Source organism: Ahaetulla prasina, chromosome 4 (genome assembly GCF_028640845.1).
Source record: "Ahaetulla prasina isolate Xishuangbanna chromosome 4, ASM2864084v1, whole genome shotgun sequence".
Classification (NCBI taxonomy): Eukaryota; Metazoa; Chordata; class Lepidosauria; order Squamata; family Colubridae; genus Ahaetulla; species Ahaetulla prasina.
In genome coordinates this window covers 4,925,816-4,942,350 of record NC_080542.1, presented here as the reverse complement: position 1 = coordinate 4,942,350, position 16,535 = coordinate 4,925,816, and the positions used below count along the sequence as shown (strand labels likewise).

Below are 16,535 nucleotides of genomic sequence, written 5' to 3'. Positions count from 1 at the left end.
GAGGTGGGACCAGGGCCATCGGGAGTGAGATGCGGACTCCAGAGCCTCCAGAGACTGATAGTAGTGAGACAGAGGAACAGGAGGAGCCTGTTCCTAATGCACACATGAGAAGAGCTGCCAGAAGGGAAGAGCAGCTCAAGCAGAGAGGACAACTCAGGAGTAAGGCCAAGAGATGATTGGCCCCTCCCATAAGGCTTAAAGCAGACCAGCACTGGCGTTCCAGCTTTGCCAGAAAACAACGTTGATAGCTTCGTCTTGTTGCATTTATTTTGTATGGCTGTCTTCTGGATGTTTGCCAGGAAGGGCCTTCGGCAGTTTGCCTAATTGGACTAAGGTTTGTGAGATAACTGAGGAATTTGTGTTGGGAGGCATTTGTTTTACTTTGAGTTGAACAACGCTGGGAATGAAGTAATTCCCAGCTGTTCGAATAAAGTTTTTTTTTCCACAGACTAAGTTTATTACTACCTACTTGGGCCTGGGTCACAACACACACTTGGAATGCGGCATCCAGTTGTGGTCGCTACAATACAAAAAAAAAAAAAAGAGGTAGAGACTCTGAAAAGAGTGCAGAGAAGAGCAACGAAGATGGTTAGGGGGCTGGAGGCTAAAACATATGAGGAACGGTTGTAGGAATTGGGTATGTCCAGTTTAATGAAGGACTAGGTGTGACATGATAGCAGTGTTCATCCATTTTCAATCGTCCATATCCAGAGGTGGGTTTCGCATAATTTTACCACAGGTTCGCCGTGCACCGAAAATGGGAGAGCACACCTTCGCTTGCTTCCCTCTTGCACGCATGCGCACGGCTTAGAAAATGTGGCTAAATAGGATGGCATGGGGCGGGGCGGTTGGGTGGGGGTGGGCCACTACCGGTTCACCCGAATCGGTCCAAACCAGCTGAATACCACCATTGTCCATATCGTAGTTGTCCAAAAGGTGTTTTTCCAAAATGTTGTAGTCCGCCAGCAGCCTGCGGAGCTGGCAACGGAGTCGAACAGCGATGAGGCTGAGGAAGAGCATGGGCCAGTCCTGGAGACTGGGGAAGGCCCGGATGAGGGTCTCTGCGTCGGAGGCAGAGGTGGGGCCAGGGCCATCGGGGAGTGAGGTGCGGACTCCAGAGCCTCCCAGAACCTGACAGTAGTGAGGCAGAGGAACGGAAGGAACCTGTTCCTAATGCACGCGTGAGAAGTGCTGCCAGAAGGCAAGAGCAGCTCAAGCAAAGAGGACAATTTGGGAGTAGGGCCAAGAGATGATTGGCCCCTCCCATAAGGCTTAAAAGACCAGCAACGGCATTTGGGCTTTGCCGGAAAACAACGTTGATAGCTTCGTCTTGTTGCATTTATTTTGTATGGCTGTCTTCTGAAAGTTTGCCAAGAAAGGCCTTTGGCAGTTTGCCTAATTGGATCAAGGTTGGTGATAGGACTGAGGAATTTGTGTCGGGAGGAATTTGCTTTAATTTAGTTGAACTAGGCTGAGAATGAAATAATTCTCAGCTTTTTGAATGAAGTTTGTTGGTTTTTACACTGACCAAGTTTCCTACTAACCTACTAGGGCCTGGGTCACAACACAAAAGGCAACTGGACTTGATTTTCTTCTTGAAAATGGTTTCTTTCTCGTCCAAAGAACTGAAGAAGTGAACCGAAGAAGCTTCTGGCATGAAGAGCAAAACGTTTTCCAGGAAAAAAAAACAAACCCCGAAGGAAGTCCAGTTGCCTTTGGAAAAAGCACCTTGGTTTAGTAGTGTCCCAATTTTGGAGGGGCTGCCACAAAACAGAGGGAGGGTCAACCTATTGTCCAAAGCAGGGGTCTCCAACCTTGGAAACTTTAAGACTTGTGAACTTCAACTCCCAGAATCCCTCAGCCAGCTAAGTCTTAAAGTTACTAAGGTTGGAGACCCCCGCTCCAAAGCACCTGAAGGCAGGACAAGAAGCAACGGATGGAAACCAGTGGTGAAATGCTCCCGGTTCAAACCGGTTTGACTGGTTTTGTCGGCCAAACCAGTAGCGATGGCGGTGCGAGGCTCCGCCCACTCGCCTGGTCGTTGTAACTTCCTGGTTTTAACCAGCAGGGTACCTGTTTTTATCCTCTGTGCATGCACAGAGGGTCCGCGCACGCACGTGATGCGCATGAGTGAAGTGTGATCCGTGCGTACGGAGCGTGACCTTCTGAACGGTTGGGAAAGTAAGTAGATTTTACCCCAATGGAAACGAATCAAGGAGACAAGCAACCTGGAATTCAAGAGGAATTTCCAAACCGAACAATTAATCGGTAATTAAGCTGCGGGTTCTTGAACCATGGAGGTTTTCAAGAAAAGATTGGACAGCAATTTGTCTGGAATGGTATAGGGCCGTGATGGTGAACCTATGGCGTGCGTGCCACAGCTGGCACACAGAGTGTTGTGTCCGCACCCCGCGAGCCGGGCCTCTTGCCAGAAAATAACTTGGAAAGTGAGGGGGAAGAGCCGTCAGGACTTACCTCGGGAGCACCGGCTTCCCTGGCTCAGCTCCAGGAGCCAGAGGCAGACCAGATGGAAGAGATAACGAGGCCTCCATCCCCTGACTCTTTCCCCCTCCCCAGGCCACGCCTTCAGACCCAGCTGATGGCAATCAGGCCTGGCTGGACCCTAGGTTTCGTAGGCAGGAGAGGAGGGAACAACAGAAGCAGGGGTGGGGCAGGCCTAGGAAGTGCTGAGTCATGGAGCCACACCCCACAGGATATAAAAGCAGCAAGGGCTGCTGTGCCTCTTTGTAGCAGGCAAATTAACTGCTTAACTAAGCGCTGAAGTACTGTTTGACTCATTGGCATTGAGGGAGATAACAGAGACACTTGGCAGACGCTCGCTGTTTTGCTGCCAGAGCTGATAGTGCCGGCTAATTAAGCCATCGCTCGGATGGAGGCGAAGGGTGAACAGAACACAGAGCATCTCTGCGGGCACGCGACCCGTCACCCAGCTCAGGTGTACCATGTATGCGGGCACGCCTCCTGCCAACCGGTTGGTTTTCGGGGGGGGCAGGGTGCATGTGGGAGACATGCATTCATGCACGGGGGTGTCATGCGTGCTTGAGCAGGGGTTGCGCACGAGGGCAAGGGGAGTGCAGGGTGTGTGGTGCTCATACCGCCCGTGGCCCGGGAGGCTGCAGAGAGGCCTACTAGGCCCAAAATGGGGTGGGGGTCTGTGTGCCCCCCCACGACCTGTTTTTGGTCCCTGGAGGTTGCAGGGGGGGCCTACTAGGCCCAAAATGGGGTGTCTGTGTGCCCCTCCATGACTTGTTTTTGGTCCCTGGAGGTTGCAGGGGGCCTACTAGGCCTAAAATGGGGTGGGGTCTGTACCCCTCACGACCTGTTTTTGGTCCCAGGAGGCTGCAGGGGGCCTACTAGGCCCAAAATGGGGTGGGGGGTCTGTGCGTCCCCTCACCACCTGTTTTTGGTCTCAGGAGGCTGCAGGGGGGGCCTACTAGGCCCAAAATGGGGTGGGGGTCTGTGTGCCCCCCCATGACCTGTTTTTGGTCCGAGGAGGCTGCGGGGGGCCTACTAGGCCCAAAATGGGGTGGGGGTCTGTGCGTCCCCTCACAACCTGTTTTTGGTCCCCGGAGGTTGCAGGTGGGGCCTACTAGGCCCAAAATGGGGTAGGGGTCTGTGTGCCCCCTCAGGACCTGTTTTTGGTCCCTGGAGGCTGCAGGGGGGGCCTACTAGGCCCAAAATGGGTTGGGGGGTCTGTGTGCCCCCTCAGGACCTGTTTTTGGTCCCAGGAGGCTGCGGGGGGCCTACTAGGCCCAAAATGGGGTGGGGGTCTGTGTGCCCCCCCACGACCTGTTTTTGGTCCCTGGAGGCTGCAGGTGGGGGCCTACTAGGCCCAAAATGGGGTGGGGGTCTGTGCGTCCCCTCACAACCTGTTTTTGGTCCCAGGAGGTTGCGGGTGGGGCCTACTAGGCCCAAAATGGGGTAGGGGTCTGTGTGCCCCCTCAGGACCTGTTTTTGGTCCCTGGAGGCTGCAGGGGGGGGCCTACTAGGCCCAAAATGGGTTGGGGGGTCTGTGTGCCCCCTCAGGACCTGTTTTTGGTCCCAGGAGGCTGCGGGGGGCCTACTAGGCCCAAAATGGGGTGGGGGTCTGTGTGCCCCCCCACGACCTGTTTTTGGTCCCTGGAGGCTGTAGGGGGGGGCCTACTAGGCCCAAAATGGGTTGGGGGGTCTGTGTGCCCCCTCAGGACCTGTTTTTGGTCCCAGGAAGTTGCGGGTAAGGCCTACTAGGCCCAAAATGGGTTGGGGGGTCTGTGTGCCCCCTCAGGACCTGTTTTTGGTCCCAGGAGGTTGCGGGTGGGGCCTACTAGGCACAAAATGGGGTGGGGGTCTGTGCGTCCCCTCAGGACCTGTTTTTAACATAACATAACAACAGAGTTGGAAGGGACCTTGGAGGCCTTCTAGTCCAACCCCCTGCCCAGGCAGGAAACCCTACACCATCTCAGTCAAATGGTTATCCAACATTTTCCCAGGAGGCTGCAGGGGGGGCCTACTAGGCCCAAAATGGGGTGGGGGTCTGTGTGCCCCCTCAGGACCTGTTTTTGGTCCCAGGAGGTTGCGGGTGGGGCCTACTAGGCCCAATATGGGGTGGGGGGTCTGTGCGTCCCCTCACGACCTGTTTTTGGTCCCTGCAGGCTGCAGGGGGGGCCTACTAGGCCCAAAATGGGTTGGGGGGTCTGTGTGCCCCCCCACAACCTGTTTTTGGTTCCAGGAGGTTGCGGGTGGGGCCTACTAGGCCCAAAATGGGGTGGGGGTCTGTGCATCCCCTCACCATCTGTTTTTGGTCCCAGGAGGTTGCGGGTGGGGCCTACTAGGCCCAAAATGGGGTGGGGGTCTGTGTGCCCCCTCACGACCTGTTTTTGGTCCCAGGAGACTGCAGGGGGGGCCTACTAGGCCCAAACCCGGGCACCGGGGGGGGAGGGGTTGCATGCATATACATGGGGGGGGAACCATGTGTGTGTGTGCGCGCATGTGCATGGGGGATGCGCATTGCATTATGAGTGCCAGCACGTGCGCATGCTTTCGGCACACGACAACAAAACAGTTAGCCAGCACCGATGTAGGGTCTCCTGCTTGAGCAGGGGGTTGGACTAGAAGACCTCCAAGGCCCCTTCCATTATTCTGTTATTCTTTTTTTCTTTTTTTTTTGTTTACATTTATATCCCGCCCTTCTCCGAAGACTCAGGGCGGCTTACAGTGTATAAGGCAATAGTCTCATTCTATTTGTATATTTACAAAGTCAACTTATTGCCCCCCCCCAACAATCTGGGTCCTCATTTTACCTACCTTATAAAGGATGGAAGGCTGAGTCAACCTTGGACCTGGTGGGACTAGAACCTGCAGTAATTGCAGGCTGCTGTGTTCTAATAACAGGCTTCTTAGAGCCTGAGCCACACCGCGGCCCTGGACCGTCACTCATCAGCTCTCTTCCTTTGGCAGAGCGTGGAAATGGAGCAAAGGACGGGGAGCTTACGGGAGCAGCAAAGAAGACGATCTTCGGACGACACAGGTAGGCAGAATTATCCCAGCTTCCCAGTTTTCCCCCCACCCACCCTCTCCTTACGAATACGAGTCTGGGGACATCGTGTGGCCAAAGGAAGCTCTTTCGAAGCGCGGGTGACTTCAAGGGGTCTGCGGCTTAAAATCGGGGATGTCAAACGAAGGAAGTGCCTCTCGTAAGGGTTTTTTTCCCCCCTAAAATTAATATTCTACGTATTTGTCCTGCATTGTTTGACTTCATGAGTAATTCAAGTGGCGAATGTACTTAATACTCTTTCCTGCACCTGTTTTCCCCACAACAACAACCTTGCGAGGTGGGTTGTCTTAAGAGAGAAAGAGGGACTGGATCAAAGCCACCCAGCTGGCTTTTGTGCCTAAGGCGGGACTAGAACTCACTATCTCCTGGTGTTTGGCTTAACGTCACCCAGCTGATTTTGATGGCTAAGGTGGGACTAGAACTCACTGTCACCTGGTGAGTGGCCTAAAGTCACCCAGCTGATTTTCATGGCTAAAGTGGGACTAGAACTCACTGTCATCTGGTGATTGGCCTAAAGTCACCCAGCTGATTTTCATGGCTAAGGTGGGACTAGAACTCACTGTCACCTGGTGATTGGCCTAAAGTCACCCAGCTGATTTTCATGGCTAAGGTGGGACTAGAACACACTGTCTCCTGGTGATTGGTCCAAAGTCACCCAGCTGATTTTCATGGCTAAGGTGGGACTAGAACTCACTGTCACCTGGTGATTGGCGCAAAGTTGCCCATTGGGCTCTTATGCCTAAAACAGGACTAGACTAGAACTCACTGTCACCTGGTTGATTGGCCGAAAGTCACCCAGCTGGCTTTCATACCTAAGGCGGGACTAGAACTCCCTATCTCCTGGTGATTGGCCCAAAGTCACCCAGCTGACTTTCATGCCTAAGGTGGGACTAGAACTCCCTGTCTCCTGGTGATTGGCCCAAAGTCACCCAGCTGGCTTTCATGCCTAAGGCAGGACTAGAACTCCCTGTCTCCTGGTGATTGGCCCAAAGACACCCAGCTGGCTTTTATGCCTAAGGCGGGACTAGAACTCCCTGTCTCCTGGTGATTGGCCCAAAGTCACCCAGCTGGCTTTCATGCCTAAAGCGGGACTAGAACTCCCTGTCTTCTGGTGATTGGCCCATTGTCACCCAGCTGGCTTTCATGCCTAAGGCGGGATTAGAACTCCCTGTCTCCTGGTGATTGGTCCAAAGTCACCCAGCTGGCTTTCATGCCTAAGGCGGGACTAGAACTCCCTGTCTCCTGGTGATTGGCCCAAAGTCACCCAGCTGGTTTTCATGCCTAAGGCGGGACTAGAACTCCTTGTCTCCTGGTGATTGGCCCAAAGTCACCCAGCTGGCTTTCATGCCTAAAGCGGGACTAGAACTCCCTGTCTCCTGGTGATTGGCCCATTGTCACCCAGCTGGCTTTCATGCCTAAGGCGGGACTAGAACTCCCTGTCTCCTGGTGATTGGTCCAAAGTCACCCAGCTGGCTTTCATGCCTAAGGCAGGACTAGAACTCCTCATCTCCTGATTTCTTGGACAGTGTGTGATATCTGTTGTTGTTGTTGTTGTTGTTAAATCCACACAGGGCAAAGAGGATGGAGGCCTCACCCTCCCCTGCAGAGCACCAAGCCAAGTTTTGCCACCATTCGGCGGGCAGAAGCCAGCTGGGATATCGGTGGGTAGAACTGCCCAGGTTTCGGCTGACGTTTTGAGCAAATCTGGGCCAGAAATTAACATCTGGAGGCCTAGCGAAACCGGTCTTTTTCAACCTTAGCCATTTTAATCTTGGGAATCTTCGTTCCCATCACCAATCTCTTTCCACTTATGACTGTATGACTGTAACTTTGTTGCTGGCAATCCTTATGATTTATATTGATATACTGACCATCAATTGTGTTGTAAATGTTGTACCTTGATGAACGTATCTTTTCTTTTATGTACACTGAGAGCATATGCACCAAGACAAATTCCTTGTGTGTCCAATCACACTTGGCCAATAAAATTCTATTCTATTCTATTCTATTCTATTCTATTCTATTAAGACCAGCAGACTTCAACTCCCAGAATTCCCCAGCTGGCAACGCTGGGAGTTGAAGTCCGCGGGCCTTAAAATGGCCAAGGTTGAAAAATCGTTGGACTAGAAATGGGATAAGTTCAAGGGTGGAGCTGCTGGGGGTTCGCAAGGGTTCAGAAGAACCGCTAGCTAAGATTCTGTGCCGTTCGGAGACACACGCCCCAAATCCCACTCCTGGCTGGCCCCGCCCACCCTGCCCCACCCCTCCCAGGAGTCCCCATGTGGCCCGTTTTGGATGCAGGTAAGTGCAGGGTGCGCACAGAGGCTCGGGGAGGATGAAAAATGGGCCTACTGGAAGCTCGGGAAGGCTGGAAACAAGGGCCTCCAGAACCTGGAGGCTCAAGGAAAGCCTCCGGAGCCCGGGGAGGGCAAAAACGCTCCCCCCTCCCCGTGGTGCAGGAGACTGACTATATCACGCCCACCCAGCAACCAAGGCAGAGAACCCCTTGCTCGAATTTTTGAAGCCCACCCCTGGATAAGTTTATAGGGCAGGAAAAAAAATATTTTGACCTTAAATAAATGATGCAGCTGCTTTAATAATCCAGCAAGGATAGTTTCTTCCTTTCAAAGGAATTGCGCAGCTCAAAATGCTGGGAGATCTCGTTTTGCATCGTCAGGACCTACCCTGCAGGTAGTCCTCGATTTACAACAGTTCATTTAGTGACCGTTTGAAGTTACAATGGCACTGAAAAAAGTGACTTAACAATAATTTTTCGCAGTTGTAACTGGGCCGTGGTTTCTGCTACCGGTTCGCACAAACCGGTGCGAACCGGCTGAATGCCACCTCTGGTTAAAACCTTCGAAGCATCCCCACTATCAGATTATCAGAATTCAGATGCTTGGCAACTGGTCGCACCGTCCCGGGGTCCCGTAATCCCTTTTTTGCGACCTTCTGACAAGCAAAGACAAGAAGGAAGCCTCATTCACTAAACGACCGTGTTCCTAATTTAACAACGGTGGCGATTCACTCAACAACTGTGGCGAGAAAGGTCGTAAAACGGGGCAAAACTCACTTCACAACTGTCTCGCTTCACAGCAGAAATGGGCTTGATGGTGGTCGTACATCGAGGACTACCCGTATTCAGAGCATACTGTAGACAGTCCTCGACCTCGACCGTTCGTTTAGTGACCGTTTGAAGTTACAATGGCACTGAAAAAAGTGACTTAACAATAATTTTTCGCAGTTGTAACTGGGCCGTGGTTTCTGCTACCGGTTCGCACAAACCGGTGCGAACCGGCTGAATGCCACCTCTGGTTAAAACCTTCGAAGCATCCCCACTATCAGATTATCAGAATTCAGATGCTTGGCAACTGGTCGCACCGTCCCGGGGTCCCGTAATCCCTTTTTTGCGACCTTCTGACAAGCAAAGACAAGAAGGAAGCCTCATTCACTAAACGACCGTGTTCCTAATTTAACAACGGTGGCGATTCACTCAACAACTGTGGCGAGAAAGGTCGTAAAACGGGGCAAAACTCACTTCACAACTGTCTCGCTTCACAGCAGAAATGGGCTTGATGGTGGTCGTACATCGAGGACTACCCGTATTCAGAGCATACTGTAGACAGTCCTCGACCTGCGACCGTTCGTTTAGTGACCGCTCGAAGTTGCAACAGCACTGAACAAAGGGACGGACGTATGACCGTTTTTCACACTTACGACCGTTGGGGCAATCCCTGTGGTCGTGTGATTAAAATTTGGACATTTGGCAACTGACTCGTAATTATGACGGTTGGAGTGGCCCGGGCTCCTGCTGACAAGCCAAGTCAACAGGGAAGCCCGATTCACTTAATAACCACATCACTAACTTAACAACTGCAGTGATTCACTTAACAACCGCAGCAAGAAAAGTTGTAAAATGAGACAAAAGTCACTTAACACCTGTCTTGCTTTACAACATAAGATTTGGGGCTTGCAAAAGCGGATCACGTTACCCTGGGACCCTGCAGCCATCATATTGTATTGGGCCATTGTATCTTTGAATGGTCATTAAATGAACGGTTGTAAGTCGAGGACTATCTGCAGTTTGAACTACAGGTAGTCCTCTACTTAACGACCACAACTGAGCCCAAAATTGATGTTGCTAAGCGGGGAAAAAAATGTGAAGCGTATCTGTGCTGTTTTACAAACTTTTCTCGCCACCTTTCTGCCGTTGTTAAACGAGTAACAGGGTTGTTAAGTGAATCCAGCTTCCCTGTTGACTTGGCTTGTCGGAAGGGTGGCAAAGACGAGTCGGTGGTCAAGCATCCCGTTGCAGTGGGATGCCACAACGGCCATAAGTGTGCAACAGGGTCCTAAGCCGCTATTTTCCGTACTGTCGTAACCTCGAACGGTCACTTAATGAACGGTCGTAAGTCGAGGACGGTCTACTTCGAATTAGTTGAATGACTTCTTGGTAGTTAATGGATTCTTTGTTCGTATTCTCCCAAATCTGCAGCTGAAGAGAGCTCCACCCGGGAATGTGGGGGCAAAGACCCCTTGAGGGACCACCCCCTTGAAGAAAAGCAGACAGGGGCTGACGAGAGAGGCATGATGGGGGGTACACCAAATTCCGAGAAGGACCGACTGACGACACCAACCAGTGCAAAGCAACAGGTATTTTTGAATTCAAGGGGCGGAAGAGAATTATCTTGAGTCTGGGGACTTGGGGGGCATGAAGCAGGGTTGGGATTTTACCAAAAGCAGGTCCTTTATATAGGCTGTGGGGTGTGGCTCCATGACTTAGCATTTATCCAGGCCTGCCCCACCCTTCCTTCTGCTGGCGTCGCCTCTCAGATCTCCGGAAGCGAGGATCCTCCCACTTTGAATTGTCTTCAGCTGGATCTGCTGTCAGCGTCTGGGAAAGGGAGGGGTCAGAGGGAGTAGGCCCAAGTAATTCCAGCACCTGGCTGGCTTCCTGCTCTGAAGGCTGAGCCAAGGGAACATACGCTGTATGAATGAGGTTTCTTGGGCTACTCCTTTCACTCCTGGAATCCTCTCCGGCCATGGGGCCAGGGCCGGAGGCTGGAAGCATGACAGGCCATTCATCTTCATTATCAAACTCGGAGTCTGATAAAAGGCCCGGTTGGAGACGGGAGGGGCCCGGCTGAGGAGAGGAGGGAGGACGAGTCACAACAGGTTCAGACTAGTTCGGTCGAACCGGTAGCTCCAACAATCAGCTGGGAGCGAACCGGTTCACTCCGATGATCAGCTGGGCTTACCCGCCCGCCCCTGCGCTTTACTTACCTATATTTTTGCAGCTGATTAGCGTGGCAGCTGTTTTAATTCCCTAGCACTAACACAGAAGGTAATTTTTCACTCAATTGCGGACACGCGTGTGGTGCGTATGTGGCGTGATTGCGCGCAAAGCGCACCGTCACCAAACCGGTTGTGAAAATGGTAGGATCCCGTGAAGGACGACAATTGAGACCGGAACATCCATTGCTAACGAAGTAAGTCGGCTTTTAAGCCCGTCATGGCCAATTTTACAACTACCATAATTGTCGCCGTACAAACAGTTCATTTTAATGACCATTCAAAATTCAAATTTCAGTTCAATTGAAAATTCAAAATTTGGGATCTGACTTGTATTTATGACGGTTGCAGTGTCCCGGGGAGGGTCACATGATCCATTTTTTGCGAGCATCTGATGCTCAAAGTCAACAGGGAAAGATTCACTTAACAATCGGGTTACCCACTTATCAACTGCGGTGATTGACTTAACAACTGTGGCGAGGAAGGTCATAAGATGGAGCAAAACCCGCTCAACAAATGTTTTTTGCTTAACCACAGAAATTTGGGGCTCAATTGTGATCGTAAGTCGAGGACTACCTGTACTTTTTCGCCACAGTTGTTCAGTGAATCATCCCGGTAAGTGACTCATGCGGTCGTTAAGCGAATCCAGCTTCCCTTATTGCCTTTGCCACTTGGGGAGGTCACTAATGGCAATCACGTGACCCCAGGGTTCTACGATGGTCATAAATACAAGCTGGTTTACCAAGCACCCGAATTTTGCGCATGCGACCACAGGGATGATGGTTGTAAGTGTGAGGAACAGGTCATAACTTGCTTTTTTTAGTGTCATCGTTACTTTGAACACTCACTAAATGAATGGTTTATGGTGGGCTGGGGAATTCTGGGAGTTGAAGTCCTCAGAAGTTGCCATGGTTAAGAGACCTTGCTCTGGAGGTTGAAAACCACTATGCTGGCTGGGTTTTCTGGGAATTGTAGTCCAGTAATCCGGAAGTTGTTTCTGTCAATCGGTTGAGAAATTTCTATTTTTTCCCCCCCGTCCTTTCATATGTCCATATCTTCCACTTTCACTTCTCAGCAATTCAGGGATTTCACTTCCACGCCACGTCCTCCAAAGCCGGTTGCCCTCCCCAGGGGCCGGAAGACCCCCAGCCAACCAGAGAGAAGTCGCAGCAACGAAGAAGGCAGCGCAGTCATTCTAGAAGATACCTGCACCTTCCCTCCCGTCGCTCAACCCCGACGTAGACCCAAGGAGCAGGAAAACGAAGGTGAAGAACTGCCGAGTTCTTACGACAAGGTCTCGATTTATATGACTCAGATCCTGGATGAATCGATAGGAGAATTCCAAAAGGCAGGAGTTGGAATAATAGCATTTTCTCTGTGGTACAGTCAGTCCTCAACTTATGACCGTAGTTGACCCCGAAATTTCTACTGCTAAGCAAGACCATTGTTAAGTGAGCTGGGCCCCATTTTTATGACTGTTCTCGCCACAGTTGTTAAGCGAGTCACTGCGCTTGTTAGGTTAGTAACACGTTTGTTAAGTGAATCGGGCTTCCCCTCCATTGATTTTGCTTGCCAGAAGGTCGCAAAAGACAATCACGTGTCCCAGGGGATATGGAATCCGTCATAAAGACAGGCCCATTGGCACTCCTTCGAATTTTGTTTGTATGAACGCAGGGACACGACAATGGTTGCAAGAGTGAAGAATTGTCATAAGGACTTTTTTTCAGTGCTTTGTAACTTTGAACAGTCTCTAGACAAATTGTTGTAAGTCGAGGATACCTGTATAGGAGAGAAAGAGATGGAGAGATACAATACTGACAGTCCTCAACGTACGACCACCATGGAGTCCCAAATTTCTGTCGTGAAGTGAAACATTTGTTAACATTTGCCCCATGTTTACAACCTGTCTTGCTACACTTGTTAAGTGAATCACGGCAGTTGTTAAGGGAGTAACAAGGTTGTTAAGTGAATCTGGCTTCCCCATGGACTTTGCTTGTGAGAAGGTCGCATAAGAGGATCACATGACTGCAATCATCATAGATATGAGACATTTGACAAGCATCTTAATTTTGATCACATGATCATGGGGATGCTACAAAGATCATAACCGTGAAAAACGGTCCTAAGTCACATTTTTCAGGGCCGTCGTAACTTCGAACGATCCCTAAACGAACTGTTGTAAGTCGAGAACTTCCCATATTATTTAGAAAAACACTTATTTAAACCTTTCCAGCAGGAGGCAGCAAAGAGGTACGGAAGAAAAATTATGAAGGCTCTGCTGCCCTCTAGAGGCCCCTGGAATTAATCGTTTGTTTTTTCACATCCCAGAGAGAGGTCACCTTAACCAACAAGTACTCTCTGGGGCTCAGGACTCTCTGATGCTCCTCTTTCCATTCCAGGGGAACCCGAGGTGGGGCGGAAGACGGCGCCTCTCAAACCAAAGAGAACACGGCGGGCACAGTCCTGCGACAAACTGGAGTCCGACCGGGGACGGAACCCGGGATCTGGAGGTAAGGCAGAGCTGGCATTCCCAGAAGGTGGGGGACGACCTTTGGATCAAGGAGTTGTAGGGAAGGAGTGACACGGAAAACTGGGGGCGGAGTCAGGGGTGGACTTCAAAATTTTAGCAAGGGGTTCTCTGCCTGGTTGCTGGGTGGGCGTGGCCATGGTGGGTGTGGTCTAGTTGGCCTCCTGCACCACAGCCCGGGGTGAGGGCTTTTTGCTCTCCCCAGGTTCCGGGGGCTTTCGTTGAGTCTCTAGAAGGATGAAAACAGCCTCCCCAGCCTCCGGAGGCTCTCTAGAGGCTGGAAACGACCCCATTTCTGGTCTTTCCAAACTTCTGGTAGGGCCGTTTTTTGCCCTCACCGAGCTTTTGCGTGCGCCCTGCACTTACCTGCATCCAAAACTGGCCGGGAGGGGTGGGGAAAGGTGGGCGGGGCCAGCCAGGATCTTAGAATCGTAGCTAGAGGTTCTCCCGAACCCATGTGAACCCCGAACAGCCTGCCCCCCTGGGCGGAGTCAAAAGAGGAATCGGCCTAGAATCTCTACGGTAGCCGCCAATAAACTAAGTCGAACTTCCTTGAATTTTCGTTGTTAGTGAGGGAAGATTCCTGCGCAAGGACTTTCAGCAATAAAGCAGTGAAATGGAGCCTTCGCATCGGGTGTGATCTTTGGCATCTGACGAAAGCTTTTTTGCAGGACGCAAACTGGGTTGAACTGGGATGGGCGGTACAGGTTTGCTAGGGAAGGGAAAAGCCCTCGGTGCATGCTGTACTTTGTACAGGCAGTCCTTGACTTACCACCATTCGTTTAGTGACCATTCGATGTTACAACAACACTGAGGGGGAAAAAAGGGACCGATGACCTCTGTTCACACTTAACGACCGTTGCAGCATCCCCAGGGTCACATGATCAAAATCCAGCCACTTGACCACTGGCATATATTTATGACGGTTGGTGTGCTTTTGTGACTTTCTGAACAAACGAAGTCGGTGCGGGAGCCAGATTCCCTTACTAAGCAAGTGAGCAGCTGAACGGCGGCGATTCACGTAACGACCACGCTAAGAAAGGTCATCAATCGAGCAACGTTCACTTCACTGTCTCGCTTCGCAGGAGAAAATTTGGAGCTCCGTTGTGGTCGTAGGTCAAGGACTGCCGGTTACACCTATGTATATCGCGAATGTTCGTGAATTTCCGCGAAACTGTGTGAAATTTCGTAAAACTTTGTGTAACTTATTTCCCGGGAAGTCAGAAAGATGCAATTCACCAGGGAAGCCACCGGCCCGTGGGAGTCCCACAGCGATTGAAGAGGCGAGCTTTTCGTCGCCCTGCACTTACCTGCATCCAAAACTGGCCGGGAGGGGTGGGGAAAGGTGGGCGGGGCCAGCCAGGATCTTAGAATCGTAGCTAGAGGTTCTCCCGAACCCATGTGAACCCCGAACAGCCTGCCCCCCTGGGCGGAGTCAAAAGAGGAATCGGCCTAGAATCTCTACGGTAGCCGCCAATAAACTAAGTCGAACTTCCTTGAATTTTCGTTGTTAGTGAGGGAAGATTCCTGCGCAAGGACTTTCAGCAATAAAGCAGTGAAATGGAGCCTTCGCATCGGGTGTGATCTTTGGCATCTGACGAAAGCTTTTTTGCAGGACGCAAACTGGGTTGAACTGGGATGGGCGGTACAGGTTTGCTAGGGAAGGGAAAAGCCCTCGGTGCATGCTGTACTTTGTACAGGCAGTCCTTGACTTACCACCATTCGTTTAGTGACCATTCGATGTTACAACAACACTGAGGGGGAAAAAAGGGACCGATGACCTCTGTTCACACTTAACGACCGTTGCAGCATCCCCAGGGTCACATGATCAAAATCCAGCCACTTGACCACTGGCATATATTTATGACGGTTGGTGTGCTTTTGTGACTTTCTGAACAAAGCGAAGTCGGTGCGGGAGCCAGATTCCCTTACTAAGCAAGTGAGCAGCTGAACGGCGGCGATTCACGTAACGACCACGCTAAGAAAGGTCATCAATCGAGCAACGTTCACTTCACTGTCTCGCTTCGCAGGAGAAAATTTGGAGCTCCGTTGTGGTCGTAGGTCAAGGACTGCCGGTTACACCTATGTATATCGCGAATGTTCGTGAATTTCCGCGAAACTGTGTGAAATTTCGTAAAACTTTGTGTAACTTATTTCCCGGGAAGTCAGAAAGATGCAATTCACCAGGGAAGCCACCGGCCCGTGCGGGGAGTCCCACAGCGATTGAAGAGGCGAGCTTTTCGGTGTCGTGATCCTCCCCTCGAACCCGGTTCCCGCCCCCCCGCTAACTCCATCTCTCTTTCCCTTTCTCCCCTGCCTCAATTTTCCCCCCCAGGTACCAGTGACTTCCCCCTGCCTGACCCACCTCCTCCTCCCCCTCTACTCGACCCGCCCAGCTGGAAATCTCGCCCCGCTCTTCCTCCTCCTCCTTCTCATCTCTTTCTAGCAGACCGGCACGGGGGTAGGTATAGATGACTTTCGGGGAAGACTCCCAGAGGGGAGGGGGGGATCGCTCTGATATTGCTCTCCTTTGATCGTCTTTTCTTTCCTGCAGGAGGTGCCAGAACTGGGGCAGAGTGACGGAGAGACATTGAGACGAATCTCCGAAAACTTCCCACCATCTGGCCGGAAGACCGAGGGGGAGGGGCAAACCATGGGGAGGGTCTCCTCCAAGCTGCCCCCGCCCCACCCAAAAAAAGAGGTTGCCCTGCCTCCAAAAAGTTCCTAGTGGAATTATTTCATTCGTTTCTTCCTCCATTTGTGCCTCTTTCTTCTCTTGACTTTTTGGTCGAAAGCCCACTCCTCATATGCCTGTGGGGGTGGGGATTCTCGTCCCATCCCACTCCAGATTTGTTTTTAACCAGGGTGGTGAGAAAAAACAACAACAAAGCCACAAAATATTCTCCCTTCCCACCTGTCCCAGTAAGGTGGGGGCGACAGACAGACAAGCCCCCCCCCCTTCTCTTAGTCCCCCCCCCTTCCCCAAATCTTTTTTTTCTGGACTCTGATTTCCTTCTCCTCCCCATCCTGTGTCCCCCCCCCTCCCATCCTGGTGGTCCCGGATTTCAAACCTGTACCCCCACCCTCGCCCGCCATCCTTGTTCCCTCCGCCGTTTATTTTCAGCTTGTATAAAAGAAAAGAGAACCGTAATAAATTATATA

At 51.5% G+C, this 16,535-nt stretch overlaps 1 protein-coding gene across 1 annotated transcript in view; it reads left to right on the top strand.

Moving 5' to 3' along the window:
- The window catches only part of CARMIL3 (capping protein regulator and myosin 1 linker 3), a 113,993-nt gene extending 97,680 nt beyond the window's left edge, over window positions 1-16,313 (top strand). The window contains exons 35-41 of the mRNA XM_058180432.1: window positions 5,458-5,527; window positions 7,126-7,215; window positions 10,050-10,207; window positions 11,922-12,111; window positions 13,216-13,356; window positions 15,709-15,834; window positions 15,928-16,313. Of these exons, the coding sequence (XP_058036415.1) occupies window positions 5,458-5,527; window positions 7,126-7,215; window positions 10,050-10,207; window positions 11,922-12,111; window positions 13,216-13,356; window positions 15,709-15,834; window positions 15,928-15,953 (801 nt within the window). The 3' untranslated portion in view covers window positions 15,954-16,313. The remainder of the gene's footprint in view (window positions 1-5,457; window positions 5,528-7,125; window positions 7,216-10,049; window positions 10,208-11,921; window positions 12,112-13,215; window positions 13,357-15,708; window positions 15,835-15,927) is intronic.
- Window positions 16,314-16,535: the final 222 nt, after the last annotated feature.